At 41.7% G+C, this 17,408-nt stretch overlaps 1 protein-coding gene across 1 annotated transcript; it reads left to right on the top strand.

Moving 5' to 3' along the window:
- Positions 1–244: 244 nt before the first annotated feature.
- Positions 245–16,911, top strand: LOC115410538 (uncharacterized). Its single transcript, XM_030122215.1, is given in 32 exon segments — positions 245–284; positions 925–945; positions 1,072–1,234; positions 1,323–1,591; positions 2,384–2,606; positions 2,608–2,933; positions 3,408–3,570; positions 3,655–3,923; positions 4,031–4,176; positions 4,262–4,580; positions 5,439–5,601; positions 5,686–5,954; positions 6,062–6,207; positions 6,293–6,611; positions 7,720–7,882; positions 7,976–8,244; positions 8,352–8,574; positions 8,576–8,901; positions 9,357–9,519; positions 9,604–9,884; positions 9,980–10,125; positions 10,211–10,529; positions 11,637–11,799; positions 11,893–12,173; positions 12,269–12,414; positions 12,500–12,818; positions 13,149–13,311; positions 13,407–13,675; positions 13,783–13,928; positions 14,014–14,281; positions 14,362–14,424; positions 16,838–16,911. Coding segments are annotated over 30 exon segments (6,366 nt in total). The 5' UTR covers positions 245–284; positions 925–945; positions 1,072–1,208; the 3' UTR covers positions 16,858–16,911.
- The last annotated feature ends 497 nt before the right edge of the window (positions 16,912–17,408 follow it).

Below are 17,408 nucleotides of genomic sequence, written 5' to 3'. Positions count from 1 at the left end.
GGGGCACTGGCTCTAAATGATGTGCATGTAAAATTACACCACCTCCTACTGGATTCCTTTGGTTATCTTCCCTAAATTAGAAAAGGAACAAGGAAATTGTCCGTGTTGTGGCTCAACATGAGGGAGGGAGGGTGGGGGGGTGGTTCCATGGATATGTCACACTTCATGGTAGGTGATGGGTCAAACCCAACGTATAAAGGGTGGCACAACATTGCTGTGCAGTCACACAATGGCTTTGAGGAAATGGATCAGCGTGGTGACTCTGGCAAGTCTGTTTTGTGGAGGTAAGTCACACTTTGATTGGATCGGAGTTTTAAGGATAAAGCTTTACTTAGTAGACAACGAAAAAACACGAACTTTGTACAACCATTAATGTGACCTTTGACATCAGCCTGATTTTATATTCACTGAGAATTTTGTTGTGTGAGTGTGGTGTGGCTGTTGGATGCTTTATGAACTGGTTATGGTCATGAACAGAAAAACTTTTACAATAGAAACAGGCAGATTTCTTCAATTCCAATTGCTTTAATTATACTCTACCTTCAACTTAATATTGCCATGTGCTAAAAAACACATTTTAGGTTGTTTTCAATTGAAGAGATATATTAAGATATATTAAATTAAATATATGAATGAGAGAGCAGAGAACTAGTACATCAAATTTTTAACATAAAAAGTTTTCAAATGACCATGTCATACAACAATTGGTTACAGCAAAAACAGACTGACAAGTATTAGTAAAGGATGGTTTGGACAATAACCATTTATAGGGTGTACCACTAAAAGGGCTACAATTACTCATTTACCGCATACCAGAGGAAAACAAATGCCAAATCTCTGCTTATTCTGGGCAGCAACTGAAACATAATATTGTTGGTATTACATAATACACCGACTGACCCATTGATATGTTATCTTTCCCAGATTCAAAGGCGCAGCTTGATGGTAAGTTCAAGATATTGTTTTCTTTCAGCGCTTTCAGAGAGTGGGTGTTGTATTTATCAAACATTATTTCATACAATAGCTATTTAGTGTTTCCCAACTGTCAACACCCACTTGTCTGGTTTGCAGTGTGTGGCATCACTCCTCTGAACAACAGGATAGTTGGAGGTGAAGATGCTCCAGCTGGAAGTTGGCCCTGGCAGGTCAGTCTGCAGGTATTTGGCAGACATATTTGTGGAGGTTCCCTCATCAGCAGAGAGTGGGTGATGTCTGCTGCTCACTGTTTCTCCAGGTTGGTAATTTTAATATACTGTACATGTGATGTACTGTACAGGTATGCTGTTTTATGAAAACAGAGTTTTCTGTCATTCCTGTTTCAGCACAAGTACATTTGCATGGCGCATTTCCCTCGGTCGTCAGAACCTACAAGGCACAAATCCCAATGAAGTTTCCAGAACTGTTGCAACAATCATCTTACACCCAAACTATGACATTAACACCAACGACAATGACATTGCTCTGCTCAGACTGTCCTCACCAGTCACCTTCACAGACTACATCAGACCTGTGTGTCTGGCAGCCAGTGACAGTGTGTTCAACAGCGGTACTGATAGCTGGGTCACCGGCTGGGGCGCAGTCCAGGAGGGAGGTGAGTCCAACTGTACAACTCAAAACCTGTTTTTAACAAAGACATTATCAAAGTGTGGTTTAACTAGAATTAGATGCAGTGCCGGCTGGTTAAATAATTTTTTGGTGGAGTACAGTATTCAGCATTCAGTTTTCGGCTGCACTATAACCACATATCACCACTAGGATGCGCCAAAACACATGCAGCGCTATTTTAAAATTAATTTAAATCAGGGCAACATGGTGGTGCAGTTGTTAGCACTCATGCCTCACAGCAAGAAGGTCCTGGGTTTGATTCTAACACCAGTCGACAGGGGGTGGGACCTTTCTGTGTGGAGTTGGCATGTTCTCCCCATGTCTGCATGGGTTCTCTCCAGGTACTCCGGCTTCCTCCCACCATCCAAAGACATGCACTAATAGGTTAATTGGTTAATCTAAAATTGCCCATAGGTGTGAATGTGAGAGTGATTGTTTGTCTCTATATGTTCAGCCCTGTGATGAACTGGCGACTTGTCCAGGGTGTACCCCGCCTTCACCCCTATGTAGCTGGGATAGGCTCCAAGTGACCCCCGTGACCCTAGTGAGGATAAAGCGGGTTCAGAAAATGAATGAATGAATGCACATTATACATGGTTTTTAAGGGATGTATCATGTATAGCTTGTTTATTTAAATATTAATGTTTTTGTGAAATTATTTCAGAAGAGTCCTTTCATCTTCTTCATGTGAGACAAGTGGGGTGGCGCCCTACCACCCTCTATAGACGAGCCCCCACTGGGTAGATGTGTGACTTGTCTCTTCCTGTCTCTCTCTCAGTATCGTTACCTTTCCCTGGAACTCTACAAGAGGTGGAGGTTCCCGTTTTGGGAAACAGACAGTGTAACTGTCTTAATGGAGTTGGCACAGTTACAGACAACATGATCTGTGCAGGTCTTCTGGAAGGAGGAAAAGACTCCTGTCAGGTAGGCTGCTTCTACTGTTATGTCATCAATTTGGTGAAAGCAACGATTTCGACAACACTCAGACGTGTCCTGTCCATGTCCTCAGGGGGACTCAGGAGGTCCAATGGTTAGTAAGCAGGGCTCCGTCTGGGTCCAGTCTGGTATTGTTAGTTTTGGTTTTGGCTGCGCTCGGCCCAATCTGCCAGGAGTCTACTCCAGAGTGTCCCAGTACGAGTCCTGGATCAGCTCCCACATCACCTCCGATCAGCCAGGCTTTGTCCAGTTCAGCTCCAGTGGGTTGGACACTGACAGCAGCTACACCTGTCCTGGTCTGCCTCCTCCTCTTACTACTACTGCTCCTGCTACAACTGCTGAACCAGAACTTACAACCACTGATTCACTGTCCATTCTGTCCAGTGCTGAATGTAAGTAATCTGAAAGCAGTTCCAGCGATATATGTAGCATTTGTCCGATTTCTACTTAATTATCACTAAATCAGTTTCATCTGTGATGATTTCTCAAAGTCAAGTTTTTAACTCCTTCCTCTGTTGAAGTTCAGGTTGAAACAGTTTTTCTTTTTCCAGCCAAAATTATTTGGTCATTTAAACCCTTTCACTTATAGTATAAAGTTACTTTAACTAACATGGATTAAATCAATTACCTTTTCTGAGCAACATATTGCATAATTTTAACATCATTGAAATATTTATAATTTCACACATTTAACATTTAAATGACAACAAACCTTTTAACAGTGTCATCAGTAGTTTGTATCTCATTTATCCCAGTGCAAAGCATCGTGCATTATTACATTCACCTGTTTGTCCAACACATGGCTTGTAAAATATAACCATTCTGCTGGTCTTAAACATCCACTTACATGAGCATATTTCCTCCAGTGTGTGGCATCACTCCTCTGAACAACAGGATAGTTGGAGGTGAAGATGCTCCAGCTGGAAGTTGGCCCTGGCAGGTCAGTCTGCAGGTATTTGGCAGACAGATTTGTGGAGGTTCCCTCATCAACAGAGAGTGGGTGATGTCTGCTGCTCACTGTTTCTCCAGGTTGGTAATTTTAATATACTGTACGATGTACTGCACAGGTATGCTGTTTTATTAAAACAGAGTTCTCTGTCATTTCTGTTTCAGCACAAGTACATATGGATGGCAGATTTCCCTCGGTCGTCAGAACCTACAAGGCATAAATCCCAATGAAGTTTCCAGAACTGTCGCAACAATCATCTTACATCCAAACTATGACAGTAACACCAACGACAATGACATTGCTCTGCTCAGACTGTCCTCACCAGTCACCTTCACAGACTACATCAGACCTGTGTGTCTGGCAGCCAGTGACAGTGTGTTCAACAGCGGTACTGATAGCTGGGTCACTGGCTGGGGTACAGTCCAGGAGGGAGGTGAGTCCAACTGTACAACTCAAAACCTATTTTAACAAAGATGTTGTCAAAGTGCGGTATAAACTGGAGTTAGATGTGTGACTTGTCTCTTCCTGTCTCTCTCTCAGTATCGCTACCTTTCCCTGGAACTCTACAAGAGGTGGAGGTTCCTGTTTTGGGAAACAGACAGTGTAACTGTCTGAATGGAGTTGGCACAGTTACAGACAACATGATCTGTGCAGGTCTTCTGGAAGGAGGAAAAGACTCCTGTCAGGTAGGCTGCATCTACTATTATGTCATCAATTTGGTGAAAGCAACGATTTCGACAACACTCAGACGTGTCCTGTCCATGTCCTCAGGGTGACTCAGGAGGTCCAATGGTTAGTAAGCAGGGCTTCATCTGGGTCCAGTCTGGTATTGTTAGTTTTGGTTTTGGCTGCGCTCGGCCCAATCTGCCAGGAGTCTACTCCAGAGTGTCCCAGTACGAGTCCTGGATCAGCTCCCACATCACCTCCGATCAGCCAGGCTTTGTCCAGTTCAGCTCCAGTGGGTTGGACACTGACAGCAGCTACACCTGTCCTGGTCTGCCTCCTCCTCTTACTACTACTGCTCCTGCTACAACTGCTGAACCAGAACTTACAACCACTGATTCACTGTCCATTCTGTCCAGTGCTGAATGTAAGTAATCTGAAGGCAGTGCCGGGGATGTATGTAGCATTTGTTTGATTTATGAATAATTGCTTATTTTATGCAGGATGAATTCTCAAACTCATATAATGAACTCTTAGTTCTGTTGTGCTACACGTTTAAGCAGGTTTTCCTTTTCCACATAAAATTAAATGGTCGTTTAAACCCTTTCAGTGATGGTATAAAATTACTTTAAGAAGGATTGTGTTCATTACATTTTTAAGTAACATGTTACACAATGTTACCATCATTCAAATAGTCACAGTCAGCTTTATTGTCAGTTTTGCCATACGTACAGCACATACAGAAGACCAGAATTGCAACACTCTAAGGCCCATGGTGCAGCAGGAACATAATAATGATAATAATATAAAAAATAGAATATAAATATGAACAGCAAGGGGTTGAAGAGACAATAAATAAACAATGATGTGGAAACAGTAAAGCAACAGATGAATTATTGAGTTAAAGTGACAGGTGCAATGTAAAGTGGCTGGAGCAGTCCCTGAGATCAGTGTGTGTGTGTGTGTGTGTGTGTGTGTGTGTGGGGGGGGGGGGGGGTGCAGTTTATTGGGGATGTCCAAGATGAGGAGAGGGGGGAGGGGGTTCAGAGTTCAAGATAGATAGGAGACACTGAATCTGTACATGCTTCCGTATTCAATATTTATAATTTCATGAATTTAATACAAATACACCTTTTAACAGTGTCATCAGTAGTTTGTATCTCATTAATCCCAGTGTGAAGCATCGTGCATTATTACATTCACCTGTTTGTCTAACACAAGGCTTGTAAAGTATAACCATTCTGCTGGTCTTAAACATCCACTTACATGAGCATATTTCCTCCAGTGTGTGGCATCACTCCTCTGAACAACAGGATAGTTGGAGGTGAAGATGCTCCAGCTGGAAGTTGGCCCTGGCAGGTCAGTCTGCAGGTATTTGGCAGACAGATTTGTGGAGGTTCCCTCATCAACAGAGAGTGGGTGATGTCTGCTGCTCACTGTTTCTCCAGGTTGGTAATTTTAATATACTGTACGATGTACTGCACAGGTATGCTGTTTTATTAAAACAGAGTTCTCTGTCATTTCTGTTTCAGCACAAGTACATATGGATGGCAGATTTCCCTCGGTCGTCAAAACCTACAAGGCACAAATCCCAATGAAGTTTCCAGAACTGTCGCAACGATCATCTTACATCCAAACTATGACAGTAACACCAACGACAATGACATTGCTCTGCTCAGACTGTCCTCACCAGTCACCTTCACAGACTACATCAGACCTGTGTGTCTGGCAGCCAGTGACAGTGTGTTCAACAGCGGTACTGATAGCTGGGTCACTGGCTGGGGTACAGTCCAGGAGGGAGGTGAGTCCAACTGTACAACTCAAAACCTGTTTTAACAAAGACGTTGTCAAAGTGCGGTATAAACTGGAGTTAGATGTGTGACTTGTCTCTTCCTGTCTCTCTCTCAGTATCGTTACCTTTCCCTGGAACTCTACAAGAGGTGGAGGTTCCCGTTTTGGGAAACAGACAGTGTAACTGTCTGAATGGAGTCGGCACAGTCACAGACAACATGATCTGTGCAGGTCTTCTGGAAGGAGGAAAAGACTCCTGTCAGGTAGGCTGCTTCTACTATTATGTCATCGATTTGGTAAAAGCAACGATTTCGACAACACTCAGACGTGTCCTGTCCATGTCCTCAGGGGGACTCAGGAGGTCCAATGGTTAGTAAGCAGGGCTCCGTCTGGGTCCAGTCTGGTATTGTTAGTTTTGGTTTTGGCTGCGCTCGGCCCAATCTGCCAGGAGTCTACTCCAGAGTGTCCCAGTACGAGTCCTGGATCAGCTCCCACATCACCTCCGATCAGCCAGGCTTTGTCCAGTTCAGCTCCAGTGGGTTGGACACTGACAGCAGCTACACCTGTCCTGGTCTGCCTCCTCCTCTTACTACTACTGCTCCTGCTACAACTGCTGAACCAGAACTTACAACCACTGATTCACTGTCCATTCTGTCCAGTGCTGAATGTAAGTATTCTGAAAGCAGTTCTGGAAATATATGTGGCAATTGTCTGATCTGTAAATAATTACTTATTTTATCCAAGATGAATTCTCAAACTCATATAATATCTTTGTTTTGTTGAACCTTAGGTTTATTCAGTTTTTCCTTTCTCGGCCAACAGTAACTGCCCATTTAAACCAGTGGTTCTCAACTAGTCTGGCTTCAGAACCCACTATCACCTCTCATGAACAAGCTGTGACCCAAATTAATCTTTGATTGAACTTTGCAAATTTATGTAATGAAAAGATAGTGTGTTTAAACCTGAGATAATACAGAATATCACAGTGTGAAAACACAGAAGACAAGTTTAATGATAAACCAAACTGACCAGCAGGTGGTGATACTAAATTTGGAAATATTCTCTTTAACACTAAATTGGGTACATTTTTACCAAAACCAAAAAGTGCACTCAGTTAAAATTTTAAACGCATTCAGTCACTTATTCAAGAATTAAACACACTGAGGTTTTTGTCTTCAATGCAGGTAAAAACATATCTGATGTACCTATTGTTATACCCAAGTTCCACTATGACTGAAATAGAAACTTTGGGGTCTTCTTTTATGCTGTGAAATGTCTGGTGTTAATTAGCATTACAGTGCATTACTGCCACCTACTGTTGAGGAGTGTGAATGGATGGCACCCAGCTCCATTAAAAAAAAGAAAATAAAAAAAAGCACAGGATGGGTTTCTTAACATTATTTTTTTGCCCAGGCAAAGGCCTGCTACCCACTGGAAACAGGTTTGTAACCCACTTATGGGTTATGACCCACCAGTTGAGAATCACTGATTTAAACCCTTTCAGTGATAGTATAAAGTTACTTTAAGAGAGATTGTTTTCATTACATTTTTTAGTCTCACATGTTCCACAATTTTACCACCATTCAGATATTTATAATTTCACAAATTTACACAAATAAACCTTTTAACAGTGTCATCAGTAGTTTGTATCTCATTTATCCCAGTGCAAAGCATCGTGCATTATTACATTCACCTGTTTGTCTAACACATGGCTTGTAAAGTATAACCATTCTGCTGGTTTTAAACATCCACTTACATGAGCATATTTCCTCCAGTGTGTGGCATCACTCCTCTGAACAACAGGATAGTTGGAGGTGAAGATGCTCCAGCTGGAAGTTGGCCCTGGCAGGTCAGTCTGCAGGTATTTGGCAGACAGATTTGTGGAGGTTCCCTCATCAACAGAGAGTGGGTGATGTCTGCTGCTCACTGTTTCTCCAGGTTGGTAATTTTAATATACTGTACATGTGATGTACTGTACAGGTACAGTACACTGTCTTGTTAAAACAGAGTTTTCTTTCATTTCTGTTTCAGCACAAGTACATATGGATGGCAGATTTCCCTCGGTCGTCAGAACCTACAAGGCATAAATCCCAATGAAGTTTCCAGAACTGTCGCAACAATCATCTTACATCCAAACTATGACAGTAACACCAACGACAATGACATTGCTCTGCTCAGACTGTCCTCACCAGTCACCTTCACAGACTACATCAGACCTGTGTGTCTGGCAGCCAGTGACAGTGTGTTCAACAGCGGTACTGATAGCTGGGTCACTGGCTGGGGTACAGTCCAGGAGGGAGGTGAGTCCAACTGTACAACTCAAAACCTGTTTTAACAAAGACGTTGTCAAAGTGCGGTATAAACTGGAGTTAGATGTGTGACTTGTCTCTTCCTGTCTCTCTCTCAGTATCGTTACCTTTCCCTGGAACTCTACAAGAGGTGGAGGTTCCCGTTTTGGGAAACAGACAGTGTAACTGTCTGAATGGAGTTGGCACAGTTACAGACAACATGATCTGTGCAGGTCTTCTGGAAGGAGGAAAAGACTCCTGTCAGGTAGGCTGCATCTACTATTATGTCATCGATTTGGTAAAAGCAACGATTTCGACAACACTCAGACGTGTCCTGTCCATGTCCTCAGGGTGACTCAGGAGGTCCAATGGTTAGTAAGCAGGGCTCCGTCTGGGTCCAGTCTGGTATTGTTAGTTTTGGTTTTGGCTGCGCTCGGCCCAATCTGCCAGGAGTCTACTCCAGAGTGTCCCAGTACGAGTCCTGGATCAGCTCCCACATCACCTTCGATCAGCCAGGCTTTGTCCAGTTCAGCTCCAGTGGGTTGGACACTGACAGCAGCTACACCTGTCCTGGTCTGCCTCCTCCTCTTACTACTACTGCTCCTGCTACAACTGCTGAACCAGAACTTACAACCACTGATTCACTGTCCATTCTGTCCAGTGCTGAATGTAAGTATTCTGAAAGCAGTGCCGGGGATGTATGTAGCATTTGTATGATCTATAAATAATTACTAATTTTATCCACGATGAATTCTCAAACTCATATAATAACATCTTTGTTCTGTTGAACCTTAGGTTTATTCAGTTTTTCCTTTTTCAGCCTAAATTAATTGGTCATTTAAACCCTTTCAGTGATAGTATGAAGTTACTTTAAAAGATATTGCATTTATTACATTTGTAAGTGTAACATGTTACACAATTTTTACCATCATTCAAATATTCACAATTTCACAAATTTACACAAATAAACATTTTAACAGTGTCATCAGTAGTTTGTATCTCGTTAATCTCAGTGTAAAGCATCGTGCATTATTACATTCACCTGTTTGTCTAACACATGGCTTGTAAAGTATAACCATTCTGCTGGTCTTAAACATCCACTTACATGAGCATATTTCCTCCAGTGTGTGGCATCACTCCTCTGAACAACAGGATAGTTGGAGGTGAAGATGCTCCAGCTGGAAGTTGGCCCTGGCAGGTCAGTCTGCAGGTATTTGGCAGACAGATTTGTGGAGGTTCCCTCATCAACAGAGAGTGGGTGATGTCTGCTGCTCACTGTTTCTCCAGGTTGGTAATTTTAATATACTGTACGATGTACTGCACAGGTATGCTGTTTTATTAAAACAGAGTTCTCTGTCATTTCTGTTTCAGCACAAGTACATATGGATGGCAGATTTCCCTCGGTCGTCAGAACCTACAAGGCATAAATCCCAATGAAGTTTCCAGAACTGTCGCAACAATCATCTTACATCCAAACTATGACAGTAACACCAACGACAATGACATTGCTCTGCTCAGACTGTCCTCACCAGTCACCTTCACAGACTACATCAGACCTGTGTGTCTGGCAGCCAGTGACAGTGTGTTCAACAGCGGTACTGATAGCTGGGTCACTGGCTGGGGTACAGTCCAGGAGGGAGGTGAGTCCAACTGTACAACTCAAAACCTGTTTTAACAAAGACGTTGTCAAAGTGCGGTATAAACTGGAGTTAGATGTGTGACTTGTCTCTTCCTGTCTCTCTCTCAGTATCGCTACCTTTCCCTGGAACTCTACAAGAGGTGGAGGTTCCCGTTTTGGGAAACAGACAGTGTAACTGTCTGAATGGAGTTGGCACAGTCACAGACAACATGATCTGTGCAGGTCTTCTGGAAGGAGGAAAAGACTCCTGTCAGGTAGGCTGCATCTACTATTATGTCATCAATTTGGTGAAAGCAACGATTTCGACAACACTCAGACGTGTCCTGTCCATGTCCTCAGGGGGACTCAGGAGGTCCAATGGTTAGTAAGCAGGGCTCCGTCTGGGTCCAGTCTGGTATTGTTAGTTTTGGTTTTGGCTGCGCTCGGCCCAATCTGCCAGGAGTCTACTCCAGAGTGTCCCAGTACGAGTCCTGGATCAGCTCCCACATCACCTCCGATCAGCCAGGCTTTGTCCAGTTCAGCTCCAGTGGGTTGGACACTGACAGCAGCTACACCTGTCCTGGTCTGCCTCCTCCTCTTACTACTACTGCTCCTGCTACAACTGCTGAACCAGAACTTACAACCACTGATTCACTGTCCATTCTGTCCAGTGCTGAATGTAAGTATTCTGAAAGCAGTTCTGGAAATATATGTGGCAATTGTCTGATCTGTAAATAATTACTTATTTTATCCAAGATGAATTCTCAAACTCATATAATATCTTTGTTTTGTTGAACCTTAGGTTTATTCAGTTTTTCCTTTCTCGGCCAACAGTAACTGCCCATTTAAACCAGTGGTTCTCAACTAGTCTGGCTTCAGAACCCACTATCACCTCTCATGAACAAGCTGTGACCCAAATTAATCTTTGATTGAACTTTGCAAATTTATGTAATGAAAAGATAGTGTGTTTAAACCTGAGATAATACAGAATATCACAGTGTGAAAACACAGAAGACAAGTTTAATGATAAACCAAACTGACCAGCAGGTGGTGATACTAAATTTGGAAATATTCTCTTTAACACTAAATTGGGTACATTTTTACCAAAACCAAAAAGTGCACTCAGTTAAAATTTTAAACGCATTCAGTCACTTATTCAAGAATTAAACACACTGAGGTTTTTGTCTTCAATGCAGGTAAAAACATATCTGATGTACCTATTGTTATACCCAAGTTCCACTATGACTGAAATAGAAACTTTGGGGTCTTCTTTTATGCTGTGAAATGTCTGGTGTTAATTAGCATTATAGTGCATTACTGCCACCTACTGTTGAGGAGTGTGAATGGATGGCACTCAGCTCCATTAAAAAAAAGAAAATAAAAAAAAGCACAGGATGGGTTTCTTAACATTATTTTTTGCCCAGGCAAAGGCCTGCTACCCACTGGAAACAGGTTTGTAACCCACTTATGGGTTATGACCCACCAGTTGAGAATCACTGATTTAAACCCTTTCAGTGATAGTATAAAGTTACTTTAAGAGAGATTGTTTTCATTACATTTTTTAGTCTCACATGTTCCACAATTTTACCACCATTCAGATATTTATAATTACACAAATTTACACAAATAAACCTTTTAACAGTGTCATCAGTAGTTTGTATCTCATTTATCCCAGTGCAAAGCATCGTGCATTATTACATTCACCTGTTTGTCTAACACATGGCTTGTAAAATATAACCATTCTGCTGGTCTTAAACATCCACTTACATGAGCATATTTCCTCCAGTGTGTGGCATCACTCCTCTGAACAACAGGATAGTTGGAGGTGAAGATGCTCCAGCTGGAAGTTGGCCCTGGCAGGTCAGTCTGCAGGTATTTGGCAGACAGATTTGTGGAGGTTCCCTCATCAACAGAGAGTGGGTGATGTCTGCTGCTCACTGTTTCTCCAGGTTGGTAATTTTAATATACTGTGGATGTGATGTACTGTACAGGTACAGTACACTGTCTTGTTAAAACAGAGTTTTCTTTCATTTCTGTTTCAGCACAAGTACATATGGATGGCAGATTTCCCTCGGTCGTCAGAACCTACAAGGCATAAATCCCAATGAAGTTTCCAGAACTGTCGCAACAATCATCTTACATCCAAACTATGACAGTAACACCAACGACAATGACATTGCTCTGCTCAGACTGTCCTCACCAGTCACCTTCACAGACTACATCAGACCTGTGTGTCTGGCAGCCAGTGACAGTGTGTTCAACAGCGGTACTGATAGCTGGGTCACTGGCTGGGGTACAGTCCAGGAGGGAGGTGAGTCCAACTGTACAACTCAAAACCTGTTTTAACAAAGACGTTGTCAAAGTGCGGTATAAACTGGAGTTAGATGTGTGACTTGTCTCTTCCTGTCTCTCTCTCAGTATCGCTACCTTTCCCTGGAACTCTACAAGAGGTGGAGGTTCCCGTTTTGGGAAACAGACAGTGTAACTGTCTGAATGGAGTTGGCACAGTCACAGACAACATGATCTGTGCAGGTCTTCTGGAAGGAGGAAAAGACTCCTGTCAGGTAGGCTGCATCTACTATTATGTCATCAATTTGGTGAAAGCAACGATTTCGACAACACTCAGACGTGTCCTGTCCATGTCCTCAGGGGGACTCAGGAGGTCCAATGGTTAGTAAGCAGGGCTTCATCTGGGTCCAGTCTGGTATTGTTAGTTTTGGTTTTGGCTGCGCTCGGCCCAATCTGCCAGGAGTCTACTCCAGAGTGTCCCGGTACGAGTCCTGGATCAGCTCCCACATCACCTCTGATCAGCCAGGCTTTGTCCAGTTCAGCTCCAGTGGGTTGGACACTGACAGCAGCTACACCTGTCCTGGTCTGCCTCCTCCTCTTACTACTACTGCTCCTGCTACAACTGCTGAACCAGAACTTACAACCACTGATTCACTGTCCATTCTGTCCAGTGCTGAATGTAAGTCATGGCAGCATTTTAACTATGACTTTTAAATACCTAAATATTTCTGAAGCCAGTATTTATTCAGGTATTTTCCTGTGGTATGTAAGAGCTGTATTTGGGGTTTTTTCATTAATTCGTTGTTACAGTGTTTGTAATATTTTGACAGTCTCAACTGTGTTTCTTTTTCAGTCAGAGTTTGAAGTCAAAGCACAATTTCCAAGTCATGAAATAAAGCTGTATCATTTATTTTATGCAGCATTTATTGGAATGTGTATGATTCATTAAAATTTCATATTGGGTGACTTTTGTTACATTTTAATAATTATTACAACACATATTTTGCAGTGTGTGGCATCACTCCTCTGAACAACAGGATAGTTGGTGGTGAAGATGCTCCAGCTGGAAGTTGGCCCTGGCAGGTCAGTCTGCAGAGATTTCGCAGACATATTTGTGGAGGTTCCCTCATCAACAGAGAATGGGTGATGTCTGCTGCTCACTGTTTCTCAAGGTCGGTAACTTTGAAGAACTTTGTGTAAGATCTAGAGTTTTTGCAGTTAGATGCTGTCTTGTTAAAAACATTGTGTTCTGTCATTCCTGCTTTAGCACAAATACACGTAGATGGCGCATTTCCCTCGGTCGCCAGAATCTACGAGGCAGAAATCCTAATGAAATTTCACGAAGAGTTGCAACAATCATCTTACATCCAAACTATGACAGTAACACCAACAACAATGACATTGCTCTGCTCAGACTGTCCTCACCAGTCACCTTCACAGACTACATCAGACCTGTGTGTCTGGCAGCCAGTGACAGTGTGTTCAACAGCGGTACTGATAGCTGGGTCACTGGCTGGGGTACAGTCCAGGAGGGAGGTGAGTCCAACTGTACAACTCAAAACCTGTTTTTAACAAAGACATTGTCAAAGTGTGGTTTAACTGGAGTTAGATGTGTGACTTGTCTCTTCCTGTCTCTCTCTCAGTATCGTTACCTTTCCCTGGAACTCTACAAGAGGTGGAGGTTCCCGTTTTGGGAAACAGACAGTGTAACTGTCTGAATGGAGTCGGCACAGTCACAGACAACATGATCTGTGCAGGTCTTCTGGAAGGAGGAAAAGACTCCTGTCAGGTAGGCTGCTTCTACTATTATGTCATCGATTTGGTAAAAGCAACGATTTCGACAACACTCAGACGTGTCCTGTCCATGTCCTCAGGGGGACTCAGGAGGTCCAATGGTTAGTAAGCAGGGCTCCGTCTGGGTCCAGTCTGGTATTGTTAGTTTTGGTTTTGGCTGCGCTCGGCCCAATCTGCCAGGAGTCTACTCCAGAGTGTCCCAGTACGAGTCCTGGATCAGCTCCCACATCACCTCCGATCAGCCAGGCTTTGTCCAGTTCAGCTCCAGTGGGTTGGACACTGACAGCAGCTACACCTGTCCTGGTCTGCCTCCTCCTCCTCCAGTCCAAAGTGTATCAAATCCTGCACGTGAGTGTCTTGTAAACAGTTTCTTTTATTCTACTATTTGAACTGTCTATGGTTTAATAATTTATTCATGCTTCATTCAGGCTCAGAGTGTGGCAGTGTTCCTGTGAACAGTCATGGGGGAACGTGGCCCTGGATTGTGAGCATACATAAGAACGGGGTATATACCTGTGCAGGAACCCTTATTGCCGACAATTTTGTTATCACTGCTGCCCAGTGCTTCTCTAGGTAAGTATACAAAGTATTTTTTTATTTCATTATAACATTACGCATGGAGAATATGCTAACTGAATGTCCTTTATGTTTCCATCAGCTCAAATCCAAACGTTGGTGATTGGACTGTGTTTCTTGGGCATCAACGTGTGAACCAATCAGAAAAGTTTGAAATGTCTTTGGGCGTTTTGAAGATTACTCTGAGCCAAATGGCAGGTTCCAACATTGCACTTCTGCAGTTGGCTAAACCGGTCAGCTATACAGATTCTATCCAACCTGTGTGTTTGGACATGAGCAGCGTCAGAACCTTCCAGACTGGAACTCAGTGCTGGGTGGCAGGTTGGGGCGAAGGTAAGGGAGCTGTGATCTCATCAAGCTTTTGTGTTTGTTGCAAGTGGCAAGATCCTTACGCTCCAAAATAATGACGATGTGAAGTATCACTAAAGTTGTAACACAACACAGCTGACAGCAGATTCAAGGCTGTGTTGGCTCAGTACTGCCTTTAGTCAGACAAAGTGGTATTAAAAGACAGACAACTTGGGTCTGGCTGATAGAGCGCTTCATTATCTTTCACATAATGGCACAACTGTTATTTCTTAATACTCTAATGATTTTTAAACACAAATTGCTCTTTAAAACAAAATCCAAATGATGTAATTGTAGGCCAGGAAGTGAGTTAACACATGGGACACAATTACTGGAGTTTTTGCTGCAATTTTTGTTCTCACAGTGGATATAGCCACTTATTTTATGTAATTCAACTTGTCTTGGCAAGAACTGTCACAAAAAAATATAATAAATAAATAAATAAATAAATAAAGTACAACAAAATAAAGCTCAAATTACAATCAAATACAGTCAAAAGAAATACTATCAAAATACATGGTAGGGAAGCAAAATTTACAATGTTTTGAGGCAGGGATTGAAAGACAGTGTATGACCAATTAGTTTATTGAAAGTCAGGAGAATTTATTTACCACAAGAAAATTTACATAATAGAACATGTTTTTATTCTTTGTGTCCTCCTTCTTTCTCAATAACTGCCTTCACACGCTTCCTGAAACTTGCGCAAGTGTTCCTCAAATATTCGGGTGACAACTTCTCCCATTCTTCTTTAATAGTATCTTCCAGACTTTCTCGTAATAGTTTTGCTCATAGTCATTCTCTTCTTTACATTATAAACAGTCTTTATGGACACTCCAACTATTTTTGAAATCTCCTTTGGTGTGACGAGTGCATTCAGCAAATCACACACTCTTTGACGTTTGCTTTCCTGATTACTCATATGGGCAAAAGTTTCTGAAAAGGTATGGATAATAGTGTTAGGTATGATTTTGACATCAATATATGTTTGGTTTCAAAACAATTGACGTAGTGCCTGCTGAGAAAAAACAACTAAATGGTCATTGTAAATTTTGCTTCCCCACCCTGTAATTATGTATGAAGAAATACATGGAAACAAATATGTATACAGAAATGACCCAGATGGCTTCAATTTTACACAGAAACAAAACAAAGGAAAAGCCATGTTTAACCAGCATAACCAATGCTTAACATGAAGTCTGACATCCTGGTGCCATAAAACTCATTTCTGTGTCCATACAGTCAGTTATCTGTGGAGCGTGTATGTTCTGTCAGGGCTAAATTCATTTATTTACATCAAACACCTGCAGCAGAGGGTGATTTTAAGGCTCCATTCATAGCGGAGCATCACTTCACTTCATGCTCGCATGTGTGCAGACTTTGACACTGATTTCTATTTACCTTCCTCTGAACAGCACAGCATAGATAAAGGGCTGAGAGAATGAAACATGTAGTGTATAGATGTGAAACGTCTCATAAAAGCTGCTAACATTAGCTTGCGTCATGCTTCAATTTTTTCTTCTTTGAATAAAACTTGTAATTTCACTTACCAACTTCATCCATTTAATCTGCTCCTTATTATCACATGCTAAGTGCTTTAATGACAACTGGATAACTTTAATGGACTCAGGGACACAGTACTGCAGCTGATTGAATACAGGCCTGAAACAACAACAACTTCAATACACCATCTCCTTAAATAATGACAGTAAAAGTAATGATAATAATACATTTTATTTGTAATGCACTTTACATTTTTATCTAAAAACCTCAAAGTGCTACAAGCAGGGTACAATAAATACAATGAAAAGGGAAGTTAAGAAATAGAAAGCAAGTAAGACAGATAAAAACAGTTAAAAAAAAACTGTTAAAACAGGTGAAGCATGCACAGACCAGGGAAGATTATGGGTATACTTATACATGCACATTTAAACAAATTATGTGCATATGTACCTGCTACTTCTCAAAACGGTCACACTGTCCTTCATGCATGTCAAGCTTAGTCTTAGAGTAAATAAGGAAAAATGACCAAGATGCAGAAGTTTTGGTTGTATAATCACTTCCTTACTCACCACTGCTATCATGTGACTCAATATTGTACCAGCAAATACATTTCTAAGACAATATGCAAATGACAGTGTACATGAACCACTAAAAATGCTGAATTTTCCTACACATGGGCAACAAAATCAGTGCATATGTAAATGAAGAATTCATTCATTTAGGTAAAAACACATAACACATATCAAAAGGGAATGTGCAAAAACCTAAAAAAAGGGGGAAATAGTATGAAAAATGTATCACCTTGCTTCATCAATCATTTATATTAATCAATTATGTTAAGTACACCACAAAAACTCTCAAAAAAAGAGTATAAGTCTACCAATGAAACAAAAATAAAACAGAACAAAAAAAATTAAATGAAAATGAAGAACAAACAGAACACAGTTATCCTCTGATATTGATAAAGTTAAAGTTTTTATTTGCAGTGGCAAGGTGGGTGAAAAATTGACTGAAAATATGATTTGCATCTGCTTTTGGTGTTTTTCTTAAA

The sequence above is a fragment of the Sphaeramia orbicularis genome, chromosome 19 (assembly GCF_902148855.1).
Source record: "Sphaeramia orbicularis chromosome 19, fSphaOr1.1, whole genome shotgun sequence".
Classification (NCBI taxonomy): domain Eukaryota; kingdom Metazoa; phylum Chordata; class Actinopteri; order Kurtiformes; family Apogonidae; genus Sphaeramia; species Sphaeramia orbicularis.
Note: the sequence above shows the minus strand (reverse complement) of the source record. Positions and strands in the feature narration are given on the sequence as shown.